General features: G+C 29.2%; 1 protein-coding gene across 1 annotated transcript; it reads left to right on the plus strand.

The window, feature by feature from the left end:
* Positions 1 to 275: 275 nt before the first annotated feature.
* Positions 276 to 986, plus strand: LOC139906987 (uncharacterized). The gene has a single exon (XM_071892905.1). It carries the CDS (start codon positions 276 to 278, stop codon positions 984 to 986), a length of 711 nt encoding a protein of 236 aa, XP_071749006.1.
* Positions 987 to 19795: the final 18809 nt, after the last annotated feature.

Below are 19795 nucleotides of genomic sequence, written 5' to 3' on the forward strand. Positions count from 1 at the left end.
AACTCTTAGTCAATGGTGAAAAAAGAGCTTAAAATCTTATTTGAGGATTCAGAGGCCAGTCTTATGACAATGGGATGAACATGAAGGGCAGTAGAAAAGGTCTTGAAGTAATGTTTCTTCAGCTGAACTAAAGAGTTTTTTATTTTATTTGGTCCACACACATTATATCTAGTTATAGTTGATTCTGCAAAGAGCTTGTCAGATGCCCTTAACTACTTTGCTCATTTGACAAAGTTATTCAAGTTCTTCTCAGCGTCTACGTTCTTCTGAAACATATGAGAATAACTCTGAAATTATGGGTTGAGACCAGATGGGAAAGTAGGATAAAAAGTATTCAGGAATTAAAGTATCACTCGGAGAAAGTCTCGGAGGCTTTTCTAGAGGTCAAAAAAGCAGCTGCAGATCCAGTGGTTAGAGTTGAATCCCAGTCTTTGGCTATTGAGATTGGATTCTATCTCTTTTGCATTTGTACAGTTGTATGTTATGGTGTTCTCTGCAAGATCCAGTATGTCAGTAAACTGATGCAGTCACTCTTTATGGCGGTTGGTGTGGCTATCGACTTGTTGAAGAAAATCAAATATTTCCTTACCAGCTACAGAAAGATTGGTATTGCTGCTGCACAGATTTTTGCAAAACAGGTGTGTGAGGAGATGAACGTGGAGGCTGAACTGAAGCAAAAGTGTTTGAGTGCCACCAAAAGACACTTTGTCTATGAGGCTTCAGATGAGCATATGCAACAGGCGAATCACACTTTTGCTGTGCTCCACGAATTAACCAACTTAGGAAGAGAGGACCTGCTAGAGAAGTGCCAAACCGTAAGTGCTTCTCTTACCCATGACAGTCAACTGGACATTGATGGCATGGCACTAACCAAGGAAATTGAGTACTTCCCACCATTGCCATCAAACAACATGACGAGCATGGAAATCTTGGCCTTCCTCCATGCAACAAGCTCACATAATTTTCCAAAACATGTGGTGCGCTAAACAAATCCTAGCCACCCTCCCCATTACAGTGGCTGCTGCTGAGAGAAGCTTCTCAATGCTCAAGTAAATAAAAAAAAAACTTGATATCAACAATGCATCAGGACTGTGTAAGTGGGCTTGCATTTTGGTCAGTGCATTTCTTTTGTTGTCACCACTACCAGATGTCCTGATAAAATAGCATTTGTTTAAAGTTTCACCTTTTTTATATATTATATGAAGCCTGTTCTTTTGTGTGTTATTATATTGTCTTGTCTGTTGTTTAATTATTTTTTTAATAACATTTAACCTTTCCTCAAGTTTTTGTGAACACACAATTTCTGTTTTAAAAATTCCTGAATAAAACAATTATCAATATATAGCTATTTGTTTGATTTCTTTTTTGGTATTGTAAGGGGCGCCATCTAAATTCTTGACTAGGGCGCCAAATTGTCTAGGGTCGCTCTGCTTATGCTGCAAGAGTTTAACTTCGTCCCGTTCCGTGTGGTCTACAAAATTATATTTCGATTGTCATCTAATGCAATGCAACAACATAGTTACTTAACATCCACGGTTACAAACATAATTTATTTTGGATTGATAAATAAATTGATGAACATAGGGGTCATGTGTGTTTTAGAGAAGAAGCCAGAGGAACGGACTAGAGGTTGATAGATGTAAGTGATTCACTGCTCGCCTTTGTGTAACTATATTACTTGTTTTGATTAAGTAACCATCCACCTGGCCGTTGCCCCCAAGGAAAATAAAGAATAATACATACCTACCAATGTTTATAGAGATACATTTTTATTAACCTTGATACCTACAACTTATTATGTTCATTTCTAAAAACCAAATTTGTTTTCAAATTATATCTTTAGCCGTTTCAAATAATATGTACTTTGTTTCTCAATTGTTAGTAATAATAATTATACAAAAGTAATGTTATGTTGTAAGTTTCAATTTGTATACTATTAGTATTTGTCAAATGCAAAAAGTATTTTTTCTAAATTGAAGGTGACATCCTATTTCTTGACAATTTATTAACAATTTGCACTTTAATAGCGTTAATAAGGCAAGTATCATGTATAAGATGCGACTAGCAAAAAACTATACATATATCAAAAGATCCCAACTGATTACTTACGAATGAATTAACTAAACATTCAAACAACCCTTGAATAAAAACCAATTAAAATGGGCAAACAAAAAAAGAAGTAGTCGACATAGCCAAATATAAAAGAAAATGACTTTATTAGGAATTCAAAAACCTCTCAACAAACATCCATACCTAACAGACAAGATCTTTAAAATGCAATATCAAATATTTTATTACAGAGTCATCAAAAAGTCATAAGTAAGTCATAAACCTTTTTTTAAATGTCATAGTCTTTGTCGTCAAAAAGTTTGAATAAAGTTCAAAGTTGACAGTATAAAAAATCTGAGTCTTTTATATATTATTTGTAATTGAAATGCAACTCAAACAATCATTGAGTCTACCTATCTTTAAATTTACATGAGGTTTTATTCATAAATTATGTGCAAATTTTCATGTCTTGATCATCATTCTTAACCTTAAACATTGTAAACCATAAATATATATGTATATAGTCTACAATTCCTAAAACATTCATGGAAAGAACGACAAAGCACAAAGCATTATTACAGTATATGTCATTATTGAAAAAAAAAAATATATATATATATATGATCGTGAACAACTCATTAACATCCTTTAAAAAGTTGAATATTTTTTTGGTGTCTTGTTGTTAGAAATGAATTAAATCATTTTAAATGACTTGACTGTCTTAAACTGTCACCAGACACATTAATTATCGAATGCCAATTTCTATTTTAACATTTTATAAAATAAAGAAAATGGAAGGCTTAACGTGAAATTATTGAACTGTTTTTAAATTACTCTTACATTATCCAAAAAAACAATTAAAAAAAGACTCACACTGTGAAACTATGTTTGCTTAGAAATGTCTAAATTGTTTTGTGGATTAAAAAACAATTTGTAGTAGATATCACAAGGTTTGCTCCCTTCTATGTTTAGGAATATGCAAAATCGTTACAAAATTTGATAGTTTATGCACTATTCCAGCTGTCCAATAAAATGTATACTGTTAGTGATACATAAAAAAATCCCTTTGGATCCAAATATATATATTTATGAATAATGTGGAACTAAATTTGTTATTGATAAAAAACGCTTATAAAATGTTGTTCAGACTAACTACAATAAACCCACACTAACATACGTGCAAAAAATATATATATAGAAGGTGGGGACTTCAAATCCAGAAAATTTAAATATAATGTATATTAAAATTTATTTCCCAAAAGTAATTGAGCAATTTATAAATCTTTTTCTTATAGGGGCAATAGTGAAGCCAATATATCAAACCAATCACCTTCAGCTTCAACAACAGCCTCCAACCTTCTCCTGAACCTACCACGGGCCTTGATGACGAACTCCTTGTCCATGGACTTTGAAGCCCAGAAGGTGTCTATTCTGTTAAGTCCAGGTTGATTGGACTTTCTCTCCAGAATGCAACGTACATAATAGTCCAAGGGGTTCAGATCAAGCTAGCTATGGGTCCACGTTTTCATTACTTTTTTTTTTTTGGGGGGAAATGAATCTGAAGTTCGTTTTCCCCAGACAACAGACTCCATGAAAGCATTGTAAACAGTTGTTTTGGATAACTAAATAAACTCAATAATCTCCTTAGTCATGCGCCCGGCACAGAGGCACACAATTATGGCCACACCAAAGACATACCAAGATCTTTATATTTTTTCTTATACAGTTTTATCTGCTAAATCTGATGAGCACACATTCATAAACAAAATTTTGAGGGTTACCAATTATTCAGGAATACACTTGTTCCAGTTTTAAAAACACACCATATATGTGTTTTTATGAGTGATGTAAAAAAGTGGGTGTTTACCAAGCCCAAGAATGTTCACTCCCAAGCTTGAAATACTACATCTTTTGCCAAACAGCCTTGCCCATCATTGAGAGGATATTCAAACAAAAAAAAATCACAATTATGTTAAAAAAATTGCCCAGAATCAGCTAAATATGGCTAAATCAAGCCGGAATTTGGCTAATTGTACAAGACTGATAGGAGTACCAAACCAAAATAATAAAGAAACAAAACATGTTGAATACTGTCTCAAACGTTGTTTCGAGTGACTAAGGGAACTATTTCATATAGTGTCACTGCATAAATTTATCTAACTGTCTTAATATGTTTTCCACAGTATTTTATAGAATATTAACATTCGTCTCAAAATTAATCAATGATACTTTCGAATTGGTGTCGCGACCTCATTTGAGTCAAGGCCTTCAGGTTGGGAACCACTGCTTTGTATGGCACATTAGACCCAATAGCAGAACAATCTACTTAAAGGGGGAGAAATTTTTTGGGGAGCACTACTATTAAATACTATTGTTCAAAATACATTTTAAAAATAAATCCATATTTTAAAGTTCCAAGTTCAAGATAACATAATTTAGCAAGTCCAATCCATTACCAAATTTTTCAGCTAGTTTAACAAGACAATCCCAAGTTTTTGAAGATTTTTAACAAGTCCATTATAGACAAATCCAAGGCTGAGTATGGGATTAGTAACAACTCCAGTTTTTTTAGTGGTTTGAAGATGAAAAAAAGTCCTAAAATACTTATTACGACGAGACTAAACAGTATATATTTTGACTAAAAACTTAAAAAAAAAAAAAAAAAAAAAAAAAAAAACAAGATCCAATGGTTCTCACATGGTTACTTAGAAAATATTTTATGATATGAGACATAACGAATCGAAATTTATTATAATTCAACCCCCAGAATTATTATTTAAAAGAACCCCTTTTACGAAATGAAGCGTAAAAGACACAGACAAAATATTACCTGCTGTGAGCACCCTCATACTGGTTTGATAAGAGTAATGGGCTAACCCCAGTGGGATATATTGAAAAGTTATTCATACGACAAAGGCGTCTTTCTTTCCTTCTCAATTCTATGCAATGCAAAAATAATAATAATAATAAGCCTCTGAAGATTTTTCCGAGTAAAACAAAATGAGTGGTGGACATTCATTGCATTTTCATGAATATGAAATTAATATATACGCTAAATATATTTGTCAAAATGGTGATAAATATATATGCTTCTAAGAAAAAATAATGTATTTATTTGTTATGGATGGGTTATGAGCTAACTTTGAGAATTGGTAGACAGTAAGGCCCATAGATAATACATCTATTTTTGTCAATTTATCCAAATATGTGTTTCCGAAATTTTATTCAACTTGATTATTAAAGTAATCTACGGGCCACAAATTTTAATATTACCTATACCACATACAATTTAGAATAAGAATGGGGATCTTTTAATTTGTTGCTTATATTTATGACTCGAAATTATCTAAAACTATTATGATTTACAAAAATGATTCATTATGACTTGCATCACTTTGTTTTGTTTGTTATTTTGTGGTCTTATAAACAGTCCTTGTGTTATTCAACGTTGCTTTTTCAAAAGACATACAAATTGTTATTTAAAATCGTATAAGGATATATTTTTCCCACTGACAACACTTTTCTAACAGAGACATAAAATATACTTACCTCCTTGACACATAACATTTTTCAAAAGAAGAAAGAAAAAAAAAGTTCAAAATTATATGGCAGCCAGTCAATTACCTCATTCTTCCCCACAGTTGGCCTCGTAAAGAAATAAATAAATAGAGGAGCAAGATGAGCAAATGATTGAGTAAAGGTAGCAACTGACGAAATGGGCATAATATGACGTCACATTTGTTAAACTTTCTTACATAAATAACCGAAATTCCAAAGAGATAAATTATATTATTTCTGAAGTTAACCAATCAACTTTTTTCTTTTAGCTGAGATTGTCAATATAAAACCTTAAGGATCAAAATACCTCTTATGTTACCGTGTGGTCCATGGAAATCTGAACACTTACTAATTAAATAATAAATGATGGTTGAGTGATTGAAATTAATGCATATATCGATATATTGAAGCATAATCTATTGGTAAAACAATAAACAATGGTAACCAAGCATGATCTCTATAGCTTACGTACAAGTCGAGAAAATGACAATTATATGTGATAAACGAATTTCCATTTGGCGAACTCCCAGTAATAGGGCGTCTCCAGAACCACCATCTACGCTGCTAGCAAGACTGAAACGTTGGAGATCAGGAAAGGCTCTGTAAAAAAGGCCAAACTGGACCAGGAGGAGTTATACCAGCCCAATCTTTTCAATTCTATGATGACCTATACAAGAGATCTCGTGTTTCCCAACAGGCTATCCAGAGAGCCATCAAAAAGTGAGTTAAATAGCTTTTTGAGGGTGGAAAGGCCACTTTTGATACCTGCAATGAAATAAACCCATCACGCCCAATGTAAAACTCTTTTGAAGGAGTCTTTTGACTTATTTTAAACTCTTTTTTGATACTTTTTGTCCTTCTATAGCCCTAATATCAACCTTTTGGAATACACCTTTTGGATACATGTCGAAAGGAAAGCCTGTAATGCCTTTATCCAAACACCAAGGCCTTCATAGCCCCTGTCATCCAGCACTTGGACGCCAGGTCAGAGGATTACATCCACAGCGAGTCCTGGAAGGCATTATTGCCGTAGAGGACGACTACGGAAAGTGTTATGAAGTCTTAGATACACATCTATTTTGAGTATTAATTTTGTTGAAATTTTATTTTTAATTAATAAATTATGTCTTGTTGAATTTGAAATTCAAAGTGTTCAGATTTCAATATACAACTCGGTAATTAAAAAAACAACAACAACTTAAAGTTGCTCTGGTGTTCCATCACCAACTCTTAACCTACTCGTATCTTAATAAAATTCTTATGTTGTGGCATTCGTATCCCAAGTTATTACTGTATCTTTGTCTATACCATTTGCCATAGTTGAGATTCGTTGCTGCAGACTAAAGATTTAATATACTATAGCCTTTCTATAACTAACTGGCAATCGAATTCCTTTCTACGTATTTAGTCTCTATAGTTAGACTATTCAATAGTAGGGATGTTCACATTTTACCAATATTCAGTTCGAATTTAACAGCTCAATATTCACGAAAGTAAAAATAACAAGATAATACATTTTAAATTTAAATTAAATTAATGGACATACAATTGAAATAAAAGAATAAAGTATTTCTTTACTTTAGTAATTACGTCACAGATCGTTAAATCTCTTTTTAATTGTTTTCAATACAAAAAAGTATTTATTTTCTGCGATTAAGGGCCATTTTTAACAGAAAAAAATAAAGCATTAAAGTATGTTCACGACTAAAAACAAATAATCCGTAATATAAATAAAAAACAAAATGGTTACTGTTGAAATCCTATTATTTATGCTATATTTTTAATAGATTTATTACTAATTAGTGTTATTTATATTTATTCTAGGCTATAAACAATATTAATAAAATTATAACGTAGATTCCTGATATTTCCGTAAATAGATAATTGATTGCTGTTGAATAAAAAAATATAGATCCTCAAATCCCAATTGTAAATTTAGATCATAAAAAGTTGTATTTAATAAACATTATTTATTTGTAACATCGAAATATAATTTTTAAAAATATTGGCAAAAATAACAAATTCTTTACATTTTTTCATTTAATTATATAATAAAATAAACTATTTCAGTTTGCTAAAAGGAGTTAATTCCATTTTTGCAATTTATATTATACTAAAAGATACCTTAAACAAAATTTAATGTTTGCATCAACCAACAGTGTTGGTTTATACAATATATATATGTTTTATTTTCGTCAATCTCAATGTATTAAATAGATTGAGTAGATAGGTACATAATTTTATAATTAGATTCATTAATGTGATCCATATAAGTACTTTGGTTTAGACCTATAAAATCAAATTAACATTGGAATTCTGCAATCTTAAAATAATTATAAACTATACATATGCCATGGTTGAAGATTTGACCCCGGTTATACTGCCAAAAGTGTGTAAAAAATTTCGATAAATCCTGGTAAAAGAAAATTGAACTCTCTTTCAAAATAAATTATAGGAGGAAATTTACGACTCAATTCTTGATAACAGTAAATCTGTTAAAGTTTTCAAGTCCTTACAAGGTATGCGGACGAATTTCTAATAATATTATCAACGCTTTTGTTGATTGTCCAGTTCTTCTAATTATTTAGCTGTTTATTCTACTTAATCGAATATTTATCGAATACTATAAAGAAGAGGCAATTAAAGGTGTTTGGTGTTTCCTCTCGAAGAACTGAAATTTCTCAAAAACAAAATGTAATAAACGCGTCTCTTAGTAATCAAAAGTCATTTACAGCATAGAACATTACTTTATAAAGAGTTGTTAATATTATAAATGATATAGCCGCTGCTGCACGGTACGCTACATTTTCTTTGAAAATACCTACCTCCAATGGGCCAAGAGGAATTATGCATCGGATTTAATAAAATACTTCCCACAGATTTCCGTAAGATATGAAAAGACTCTTCAGTTAATTATTCGTCAATATAAAAAGCACATTAGTGAGTTATCCTTTAGAGGTTGTTTTATTCTATTCTGTATTATTTTATATTATTTATGTTGTACTATTGAAGTTTTGATTGCTTTTGTTTTTAATTTTTCAAAGATCATTTTCCTTCATTTTTGTTGTGAATAATGAGGTTACATTTAAGGATATTAATTTTGAACAATAATGTTTAATTATATTTTTTTATAGGAACGCAAATATTCTTGAAATAAAAACCTTGCTGGTGAGGAAAAAAAACAAAAATACATTTAAGGTAGAATATAAACATGTTTAATAAGTCTTTTATAGAGTAAAAATGTCTGTAAATTATGATTTTTTAAGTTTCAAACCTGAATTTAGTCAGGAAATTTGAATTTTTGACCAATTTCCTCTACAAAATGACAGTTTTTGCGTGAATTTTTTTTTTCAATCCCAATAGAATCCTTATAGAATCTACAATGCACAACAAAAATAAACTCTTATGTGTGTTCAAATGATAGATAATTGCCAGGACTTTACATTAAAACCGTCTGTTTAGTTGTTTCTTCGATAACTTTTCTGCAATGACCGTTGAAAAGTATGTCTCAAATGGATAACAAAATTTAAAATTGTTAAAAAATTCTTGGCTTTAGGTAGCATTATTTAGTAATAAGAAAAGACTACAGACTGGATTTATATATCATTTTATTGGAAATTTAATAAGCTTTAAATAAATAGCTATTTTATACTACTTTTTGTGCTGGAAAATACTAAAAAAAAAAAAAAAATATGACGCCTATTTCGTAATTTTATTGATGTGTAAAAAAAAAATACCGTTGGATATTAAAATGGATAATATATAAAAAATGTTTGGAGCTATATACTTGAAAATTTGATCATTTGTACCTGAAATACTATATTTTATGCTAATGTGATTATTTTTCTCCTAACATCTGTAATATTTCCGATTTTTAAAATACACTTTATTCATTTAAAATCTTATCCAAAATTACGCATTGCCAGAGGCCTTAACCAACATACGGAATGAGTAATATTCGGGAAAGCTTAATCGATTATGCCCAAGTTATAAATACTTCTCTATGAATATTGTACCAAATTTGAGTCAAACTACTAAATACTTTTTTTTACAGAGCAACATAAACTCAATTTTTGAGTCAAACATCAATATTTCGGAACGCTTGGTATCATATGACCATCAGCTACTTGATATGGACTAAATCAGGGTCCAATCTGTCATAGAACAACAAAAAGTTCTCGAAATCAAAGGTATTTGACTAATTGATTTGTTTTTAGAAATGGAAAATGCTGAAGATATATTTTTAGTTTCGTTAGATTAGACATAACTGTGCAAAAATAAGTACATCAAAAAGTGCAATGAGCTATTTTGTATTTTTGACTTCAGATTTGAAGTCTACATAAAAGTTTGGTTTAGAAAATATGTATTAATTTTAAGAATTTGAAATTTCTCTAATTTTGATATTAAAACCGTGGTTGAATCTCAAGCCATGCCATATTTTCCGGTAATGATTTAACTACAAAAATTAATCTATAGTTCAGCAACATAATTTTGGAGATTTTTAGCTACAAATATGGATCAAGATTGTGTTTATATGTTAGTTCAATTTGTTAAATTAAGTTATATTATTTTTTCAAAATATAACTGTAACTTGATTTACGAGTTTATGTGCCAAAAGGTTGCTAATACATTTCATACCTAAAATATCCCTATCAAAATCCAATTTAATTTGACTCTATATACAAATTATTCTCCTTAATTTAAAAACTAATAACAATCATAAATAGAATACAAAATTTTTACAAGGAGGTGTAGCAATTCGAAAATTAGGAAATCCTGTCCTATTTCTTAAAACGCATCCAAATCGTATGCAAAAGCCACCCAAAGAACATTTTTGGTTCATTAACGTCATCATTAATCAATCTACTAAATTTTTTATTGGAATAATATTATATGGGGACTTGAATTAGGCTTTAATGACAGATAATTACAAATTATTCTCGTACATATAAGATATTTAACCTTGTATTAGTAAATATACTTTTTATTTTGCAGTAAGGGAACATGGAAAAAACCCCCCCAAAAAGTAAAACAATTCTAATAATATAAATTTTGTATCCTTTTTACTACCATTCCATCCATGTTGTACTCATATATATCAATTAAATTGGTAAAGTACTATTTTGAAAAATGAGATCGATTAAATTTTACTCTTATTTTCAAAAATTATAATAGCATAAATTTGGGGCTTTAACAAGATATCATTTATTTTAGGTAATAAAAACATAACATTTTTATTTTTGATAAAAATTTTTATGCAATACTTAATGCAAATTTTGGGAATCAAATTAGGACCCATCAGTTTTGATGAGGTTGCGTGTATTATTTAAAATAATAGCTACAATATTACATTTTTATAGCTACTGTGGTCCCCCTCCGTCAAATATAAAATACAATGAGTGTTTATACAGAACAAAACATGGGTCATTTTTAGTAGTAGAAAGTTACTAAAACAATAAAAAAATATAGTTATTTATACATCAATAAATCCAGATTATGTATGTAATAATCGTATGCTTCAATAAAAACTCAAGATTTCTATTAAGAAAAATACATTGCTATAAAATAATAATATTTGAAAGCCCCTCAATATTATTAATATCATTTATTTGTTACAACTGCAATTTGAATGTTATTATCAACTACCAATTTATACTTTATTTTATGTTATGAAAAACAAAGGATTTTTGTATATCAAAAGAATGAATTAAAATCAATAAATCTAGATTAAAAATTGCAAAATGTACGAATAAATTCTAAAGAAGGTATTATCAAGATATAAAATAATTGAATATCTTCAAAGTTAATGATTGAGAAGCATACCAAATATTATTGGCAATAAAATTTTGATTCAAGGAAATTTCTAAATTTGTGTTAATATCCTTACCTCAAAAATATTTTATTACCAATTAAAATTTGTTTAAAAATCGAATTAATTATATTTAATTTAAAACATTTTTAACGCCATCTTATTTATTAAATATTCTATAAAAAAATTAAATGTAAACTGAAAAAAAAAAAAAAAATTGACCTATTGTTTTATAGCAAATAGTTCATTAAATAGTTTTAGCTTTATTATCAAACAATTGAAGAAAATATTAGCATCCAAATATCAAATTTTTTTATTTTTTTATGATTATACGGGTTTTTCTTATAAATGTATTCAAAACAACTTAATAAATAATTTATTTTTGAATGCTGGAATGTTTTTAATCAATTGGTATTACCTTAAATTTTCATGTGTATAGTTATTTCTCTTCAAAACATGACTCAGAATAGAAATTATACTCCAAAAATTGGATTAAAAAAAGGTTGAAGGTTAATGGTCATTTTTGCGATTTATGGCCTGGATAATAATAATAAATGTGGTTCTGTAGCTGGACTAAAAAAATACTTTAGAATATCGTAATTGGCCAAAATAAATAACTATGCAAGGATTAATGACACAAAATTATTTATTAAATTATTTTTTTCTCAAAATTGGACTGCTTTTTTTTATATAAAGAGTAAAACTTATTCATCAATAAATGTTTTCAACTATTATGATATTGATTTTTCGAGTAACATTACATTTTTATCCCTAATAACAAGGGTGACTTGTTATAGAAATATCACAATAAATAAAAATTAAGAAATTAATTCATTGTTATATGAAAAGCCAGATTGCACATTAAGCAGTAAATCAAATTAGAATGTAATAAATTCAAAATAAACCCTTGGTTTTTTTATGTATACAAAAAGATTGAAATATGAAAATATATTTAAATATTGCTTCACTTCTTTTTGTTGAGAATTTTGTTAACATTTGTTCCTATGAAGTATCTAAAATTATATTACTGAAATAATATATTATAAGCATCAATTTCTTAGAAAAAGCCACAGAATGAATAATTGAGGAAAAATAACTCAATTATTGTAAAAAGTAATATTCTTGCTTTAAAAAAAAAATCTTTTGTCTTCTTACACAAATATTAAAAGTGTAGGCTTATTATAGCATTTAGTCTACATCCCACAAACAAAAACATTTTAAGGGATAATTAATATCTCTATATTCGTGTATACAGAAATATGAATTCTTTACAAAATGATTCTGTTAAGTTGAGTCTAATGATTTTTAGAATACGTAATTCGTATATATGTATATTTTTATAATAGAATGTAGGTAGAAGAATCAAAAGTAAGGATGTTATAGTCTATGATGTTTTTTTCCTCTTAAAATAAGTGTGTAGGTACATATTTTGATAAGATAAGTACAGAAATGCCTTTTAAATATGTTTGTATTTCGTAAAAACAGAATTAATCAAAAATAAATAGATCTTTAGTAACTTTCTTGTTCACACAAATAGTTGTAAGGAACATCTTTGTGCTGAGATTGGGTTTGGGGCAGATTTTCTGTTTTACTTCAGTAAGAAGTGTTTCTTTTTAAAAAAAATACGAAATAGAAAACATTTATCGAAACTGTCTGTTACATATTGTTGATGAAAACTCTAGACCGAAAATTTTGAGATTGATAGCATTTGTATGAGTTGATATAAGTGTTTTTGTGTAAATGGAATGAATCGTGTATCGAGCTATCATTAAATATATGTTGTCCAAATATATTTATCATCTGTTGACCTTTACGCACCAAAGTTTCAGTCATTTTCGGATAAAAAAAAATGTTAAATGACAGCTCGATCCTCAGTTTTATCAAATTTGACAAAAATACTCAAACGACTGTTACATAACTATTCTTACTCAAAAATGGCTGAAACTTTAGTGTTTAGTGAATAGATGCCAAATAGAAGTGAATAGCTATTATTTACGAGTGGTGCCGTCTTCACCCGGAAACTTTTCAGATCCCCCTTGTATGTATAAATCCTGTAGTATTTTATTCTCTGCATAAGTACATGAGATGCTGCTCACTCGCCACATTCATAATAAAATCCATAAAGACAAACAAAAATTATCTGTCTCATAAAGTATGTGACAACATCTTACATACTTGGTATGAGCAAGATTATTTATATAATCAAAATCGAAATAAATAATAAAGAACGATGTAGATCTTCTATTTATATGGAAACTGTTGATAATTTTATGGGCAGTTGATGCCCTTCCTATTCCATTTCTCTCTTCTTTGTTGTTGTTCTTGACCATGAAATATATACACACATATAACACAAAAGAACTCATCGCCATATAGCTTTTTATAATTTATACTACCATTATATGGAAGTATTTGGAAGCAGGATCTGAATGTGGACGAGCAATTCTTGATATTCAAGTAAGAATAAAAAATTTTGATATAAGAGACTGTTTTGTTGGTGCTTCTGTTCATGTTAGTAAGTAGAATAAGTTGCTAATCAAACTACTTGTTATTTTTTCATCCATTTATATAGTGAATGGGTCATATTTATTAATAAAAAAGTATATATAGAGTACGTTCTCAATCGTATGAGATAAAACTTTGTACACTAACAGATAATTCAAAATATGAATGATTATATGATACTTTTTAAAAGGATTCCCAAGATGGGCATTCAACTTTGACATCATTTTTGTTCTGTTCAACCACAATTATCTTTGAAAAAGTATCACAACGTCTTACCATAGAGATATGAATACACAGAGGGGACAAGATGCACGAATGATTGAGGTAAGTTATTAACGGACAAAAGGGTATAATATGACATCATATTAAGCCTTGGAGAAACAAACATTTTATGTTAAAATAACTCATTTATTGGAGTATAACTTGTGATATTTCTTGGACTACATATAATTTAATTGAAGTATGGTGATATTTGGACTAGCAAATCATAATACTCGATGTTTAAAAAGAAATTGTATAAACAGATTTATTATAATGTGTATAGGATTTCAAGGGCGTCCGAAGTATTATATTTTTTGTTTCCAAAGCTAAATTTTTTGCTCTATTACATAATTTGTACGATTTTTTTTTGAGGAGAGGGGCGGATAATACAACCCTCCAGCCCCCTGGATTTGTTAATTTCAGTTCCTAATTTTATATTTTATGGTCTTATTAATGACCTTTGTATAATGGAACTTTCCTATTTCATAAGTAATACAATATAAACATAATTAACTTAAATCTTTTCCAGTGACAAGAATTTTGTAACAAATAGATGAAATATATTTGCCTCCTTGAGAAGTAGCATTCTTAAAAAATATATTTATTTAAAATTTTATAGTAGGCTGTCAATTACTACATTTTCTGGAACAGTTGGACTGATAGAAAAATAAACACTATTGGCGAAAAGATGTGCAAAGGATTAAGTAAAGGTATCAGTTGACAGAAAAGGTATAATATGACGTCACATTTGTTTGTTTTTCTTATATAAATAATTGTCAATAAATAAATGATACTGAACATTTATGTATGTGATAAAAAAATTCACCAATCCACTTCTTTTCATAAACTGACGTTGAAATTACAATACCTTAAAGAGATAATAATACCCAATACAAATGAGTTTAATTCGTTTATGGACCTGGTTTGTAAGTCAAAGCAATTTATCAAAAAAAATAAAAATTTAGTTGCTCTTGTGTTTTGTTGGTATTGAAGATAAATAACGTAGAAATGTATTCTTATCTGAAACAAATTTGTGAGATTTTTAATGGAAACGGATTATTATTTTTGGTCTTTCCACTTACAATTCAGATCAATTTTCATTTAAATATATTGCAGAAAAAATATCTATAAGAATTTAACAATTAATGTTATAATATTCCTTGATTCCTCCCTAAAAACCTCTAGAATCAACATTAAAATCCTAAAAAAGATAATATTTGTTAACAAATATCATTACAATTTGACGATCACCTTTATCTGTTATATTCATCAACGCCTCCAATAATATCTGTTGATAAGGGCATATAATCATTTTCTATATGCCTATCTTTTTATTGTTGATGCACTTTTCCCGCGTTCAGGTTCTGTAATTAAGGCTAAAGTGGGCTCCCAGTTCGAACATGTTCCACCTTTCTTTCTAATATATTTCTTAGATAATATACTCTCTTTAACTGTTTCAACTTTTTTATTATATTTGTCGTTTTATTTTCAACATGACTTAATTGAGAAAAAATTTGGTCAACACAAGCCGATGAATGAATTAGAAAAGTCAAGTTTTATTTTCCAGTTCATTTGCTGACAGACAAAATGCCTCATTTGACCGTTAAGTTTATTAGTTCTACCCCAAGAAGAAGGGTGGGGAACTTAAATGCGAATGATGTTATAGTTGAGGCTGATTACCAGATGTAACTTTCTATTTTTTGTATACAACATTTGCAATTTAGATGATACGTTTTTTTTCACCAAATGAAAATATCTTCTTTGTTTATATGGCAAGTTCTAATAGGAATTTTGAACAATCTTTCTTGACTTGCCAATGGTAGATTTATTATTATTATAAATTTTCACGCGGAAACAGATTTGACTAAAGTTTGTATGTGATATTACGGAAAGTAGATCAACTTAAACTTGAAGTTTTGGATTTTTAATTCAATCAACTGAAATATTCATCGAAATGCTAATTTCTTCATCTTTAAGGCCTGATAACTAAGAGTTGAAATGAGCTACAGATCCAAAATATAGTCAACCATACCACATACCAAATTTAGTCAAATATATTTCCATGTGACAATTTATGATGAAATGACCTTTTTATATATATATAATTATAAATAGAAAAAAGGATGTTTGACAATTAATCTTCCTAAATCTATAGGCAAATATATATAACAACTTTAATAGTTTTTTATTCTTGTATAAAATTAATCACAAAAGAATTCACTGTATACATACAATATTTACGATCAAGTATTTGCATATTTAAAAATAATAAATTTCAATACAAAATCAAGTAGTTCTATGGAGTGTTGTTTTGCACGAATACCTACAACTCACAGTCTAACTTCATTAAGCATTTTCATTTCAAGTCAAGCATAAAAGAACTGTTTTTTGAATATAAATGCAAAGTAAAATCGTGAATATTTTTTCTAAGTTAAAATATAAATATATAAGTATTTCTTAAAAAAAGTTTGAAACAATCATTTATTATTTCCAAGATTTTGTTATTCTATTATTTCATTGATTCCAATACTTTTAAAAAAATACAATTTGAATGGCTTTATATTTTATGAATAAACAACTTTCTTTAAAACATTGAAACACTTTTGTGTAGAAATGACATTGCATGACCTAATATTTCATTATATCAGTGTCATAAATGAAGGATTAATATATTAGGTTGAGTCAGAAATAATTTGCAAGTGTCATTATTTTTCTATTATAAATGCTAAATGAAAAATTCAACGTATATACAGGGGCTTTGGAGTAAGTTTTGGACAATAAAAAGATTTCATTGACCTTTATGCTGGTGATATTACTTTAATGATGGAGACAAACTTAGAAAATAACTAAAAAAGAGGATTGAAATCATAGTGAAGTGTTTTGATATATTTGAGGCAGAATTGGTCTCACTATGAACAAGAATAAAACTTCCATTCTTCTATTGGTTCATGAATGCCATTGGAAAAATTCCTTGTGGGGGCTATGCTACTAATAAAAAATCTTTACTGCTTGGATTAGAAAGGGACAAAAATAGATTTTCCGACAAAAATTGCTCCAAATTGATTGGACATAGTTTGATAAAAATGCATGATTGGAAACATTTGAACTTCCAACAACCGTATTGACCTTTTAATACCCAGATAGTTCCTTTAGTTTTATATAAAGCGGCATCAAATCTAAAATTAATAAAGAAAAGTATTGGCAAGAAAACTTTTCCCCCGTTGATACATACCTGCTCTCAAACGACCGAGGAAGTACCTAGGAGGTGGCCTAGTTATGTTGGAAAAAGTAGTGCCAAAAATGTATACAAATATTCATTGATCTCACAAAAAGTCAAGATGCTGAATGGGAAGGATATGTCTCTTAAAAAGGAAGCTTTAAATGAATTTTGTTAGTTACAACTTTATCAAGCAATCATATGAGTGGTATATAAGAATCTTTGTCTATAGCAGGGAGAGTTCTGTGGAGAGGTTCTTCAGTGTATGACTCGAGTCCCTCCTTGGACATCATCCACCAAAGTTATAAAAAGAAGTATGAATATTAGTTAACCATTTTACCTCTGCACAAAGATTAATCTTTATTTTCGCAGATATGTCTAACACTGATGGAATATGGGAAAATCAGTCACATAAATCTAAACCTAAATCTCCAACACACACCCAAAACACTCTCTTACTCGGCAGATTGTTTTACACTGGACTAGACAGATGAAAGATGACCCTTTTACTCAGGGAGAAAATGTCGTCCAAGACGTCCAAGGGAAAACCAGTGTCTCAACAACATCACCCATATTCATTACATAATGTACTCCAATCTCGGCTGAAACTGTTCTTCGGATCCTGACTAACGATTTAGAGTACAAACAGCTCTTGAGTAGTTGGATATTCCAAAAACTCTCGGAAATAAACAACATCCACAGAACAAAGTTCTACAAAAAAAACTCATTAAGCTCTTTGACGGATTGATGTTCCTGGACTCTCAGATGTTCATACAGGTTGAGAACTGGGTATTTTTAGACTCAATGGACGGAATGGAGGTCTTTACAAACCCTGAAGACTTATGATTCCTCAAACAACAATATCTACAGATAATATGGAAATCGAAGTTTCTCGTTAGGTTCACGTGCAGCCCAAAGTGTAACCCAACTCCCATAGGGGGACACAGTTGACCGGGTTGGTATGATTCAATATTAGGATTATGTTATCGACCATGAATAATCTGTCTGGTGATGAAGAAGGTGACAGAAGAGGAGCTCTTGGACCTAATAAAAAAGTTACATGTCCACCACCACGAAGTAATATCATCCACAGGCGACTATGTCATATGAGCTTAAAGTTATTTTACTGGTTTAATTTTAATTTGTATTTTTATGGTACACACATCCTCTATTACTCAAATATAATAGAAATATATTAAAAAAAAACATTGCACATTTTTATGTTATATCCATATATAGATTAAATACGTATTAATTTATATTGAAGACAATATCTTGATATTGTTTGACCTGTCAAAAATTATTTGTAAAAAAATTACCACTCTATTTGCCCACTTGCCAGATGGTTAAAACATAAAAAGAGATTATCAAGGATAACAAAGTATATTGTTTGATTAAACACCGCGTAAAATTATTTGCTTTTTTATAATACTTTAGTTTGATATATATATTTTTGTAAATGTATACATATAATATTTATATAAATTCAGAGCTTCCCCGTGAAATATGATGTTACATTAATAAAATATACAAATAACACTATATAAATTTTGTGGAAAAATACATTTAAAATAAGATACTAATATACCCTAAAGCAAGCAACAAATACAATATTTGAAATATATATCCTATATATTCTCATTTTGGCTTATTTTCCCCTTCCAAAATTGAGTGTCAAAATATTATATTGAATGGCAGTTAATGGCGGTTATTCTTTATTTGTTATAAAATTCCTTTTAGTAGTTATTAGAACATACCGGGCGCGACGTTGAAATATGAATGATCAATACTTTTCACTCTTACGATATATATGAGCGTGTTCTGAAAAATTTCCAACCTCAAAGTGAGGATAGCAGCACTCATAACTATAAGCTAGTCACATCTATCTAGCATCTGTTGACAATTACTCACCAAATTTTCATCCATTTTGGAGGTGCAGTTGTTATGTAAGAGTCACTTGAGTGAGTTGATGTGAGTGTTTTTGTGAAAATTTATAAAATAAAGTATCGACCTATCATTATATGTTAATTTGTGTAATAGATTCAAACAATATCAAACGTATTAAGGCTTATTGTGTTAAAATTTGACGCTTTAAGTCAATCCAGCTCGGATTAATTGAGCCAAAAATAAAAAGTGTGTTGTGAACAATTATTTTGCAAAGAAAAACCCCAAGTAATATTTAGGTAGTTTACAGAGATGGGATCATCTCTGTGAAAAGTGTGTTGTGTAGTTACAATAAGACTGTGCTAAAAAATAATAATTAAAATCAGAAAAAATGTATCGTCTCTTCGTTTAGTTGAAAACACCCTAGTATATTTCCGTAGCTACTAGACAGTTACAAAAAAAAATTGGGGACCAGTTGTAACGCCATATCTTTTCTTTTAATATTTGATGTA

Source organism: Lepeophtheirus salmonis, chromosome 13, assembly GCF_016086655.4.
Source record: "Lepeophtheirus salmonis chromosome 13, UVic_Lsal_1.4, whole genome shotgun sequence".
NCBI classification, from domain to species: Eukaryota; Metazoa; Arthropoda; class Copepoda; order Siphonostomatoida; family Caligidae; genus Lepeophtheirus; species Lepeophtheirus salmonis.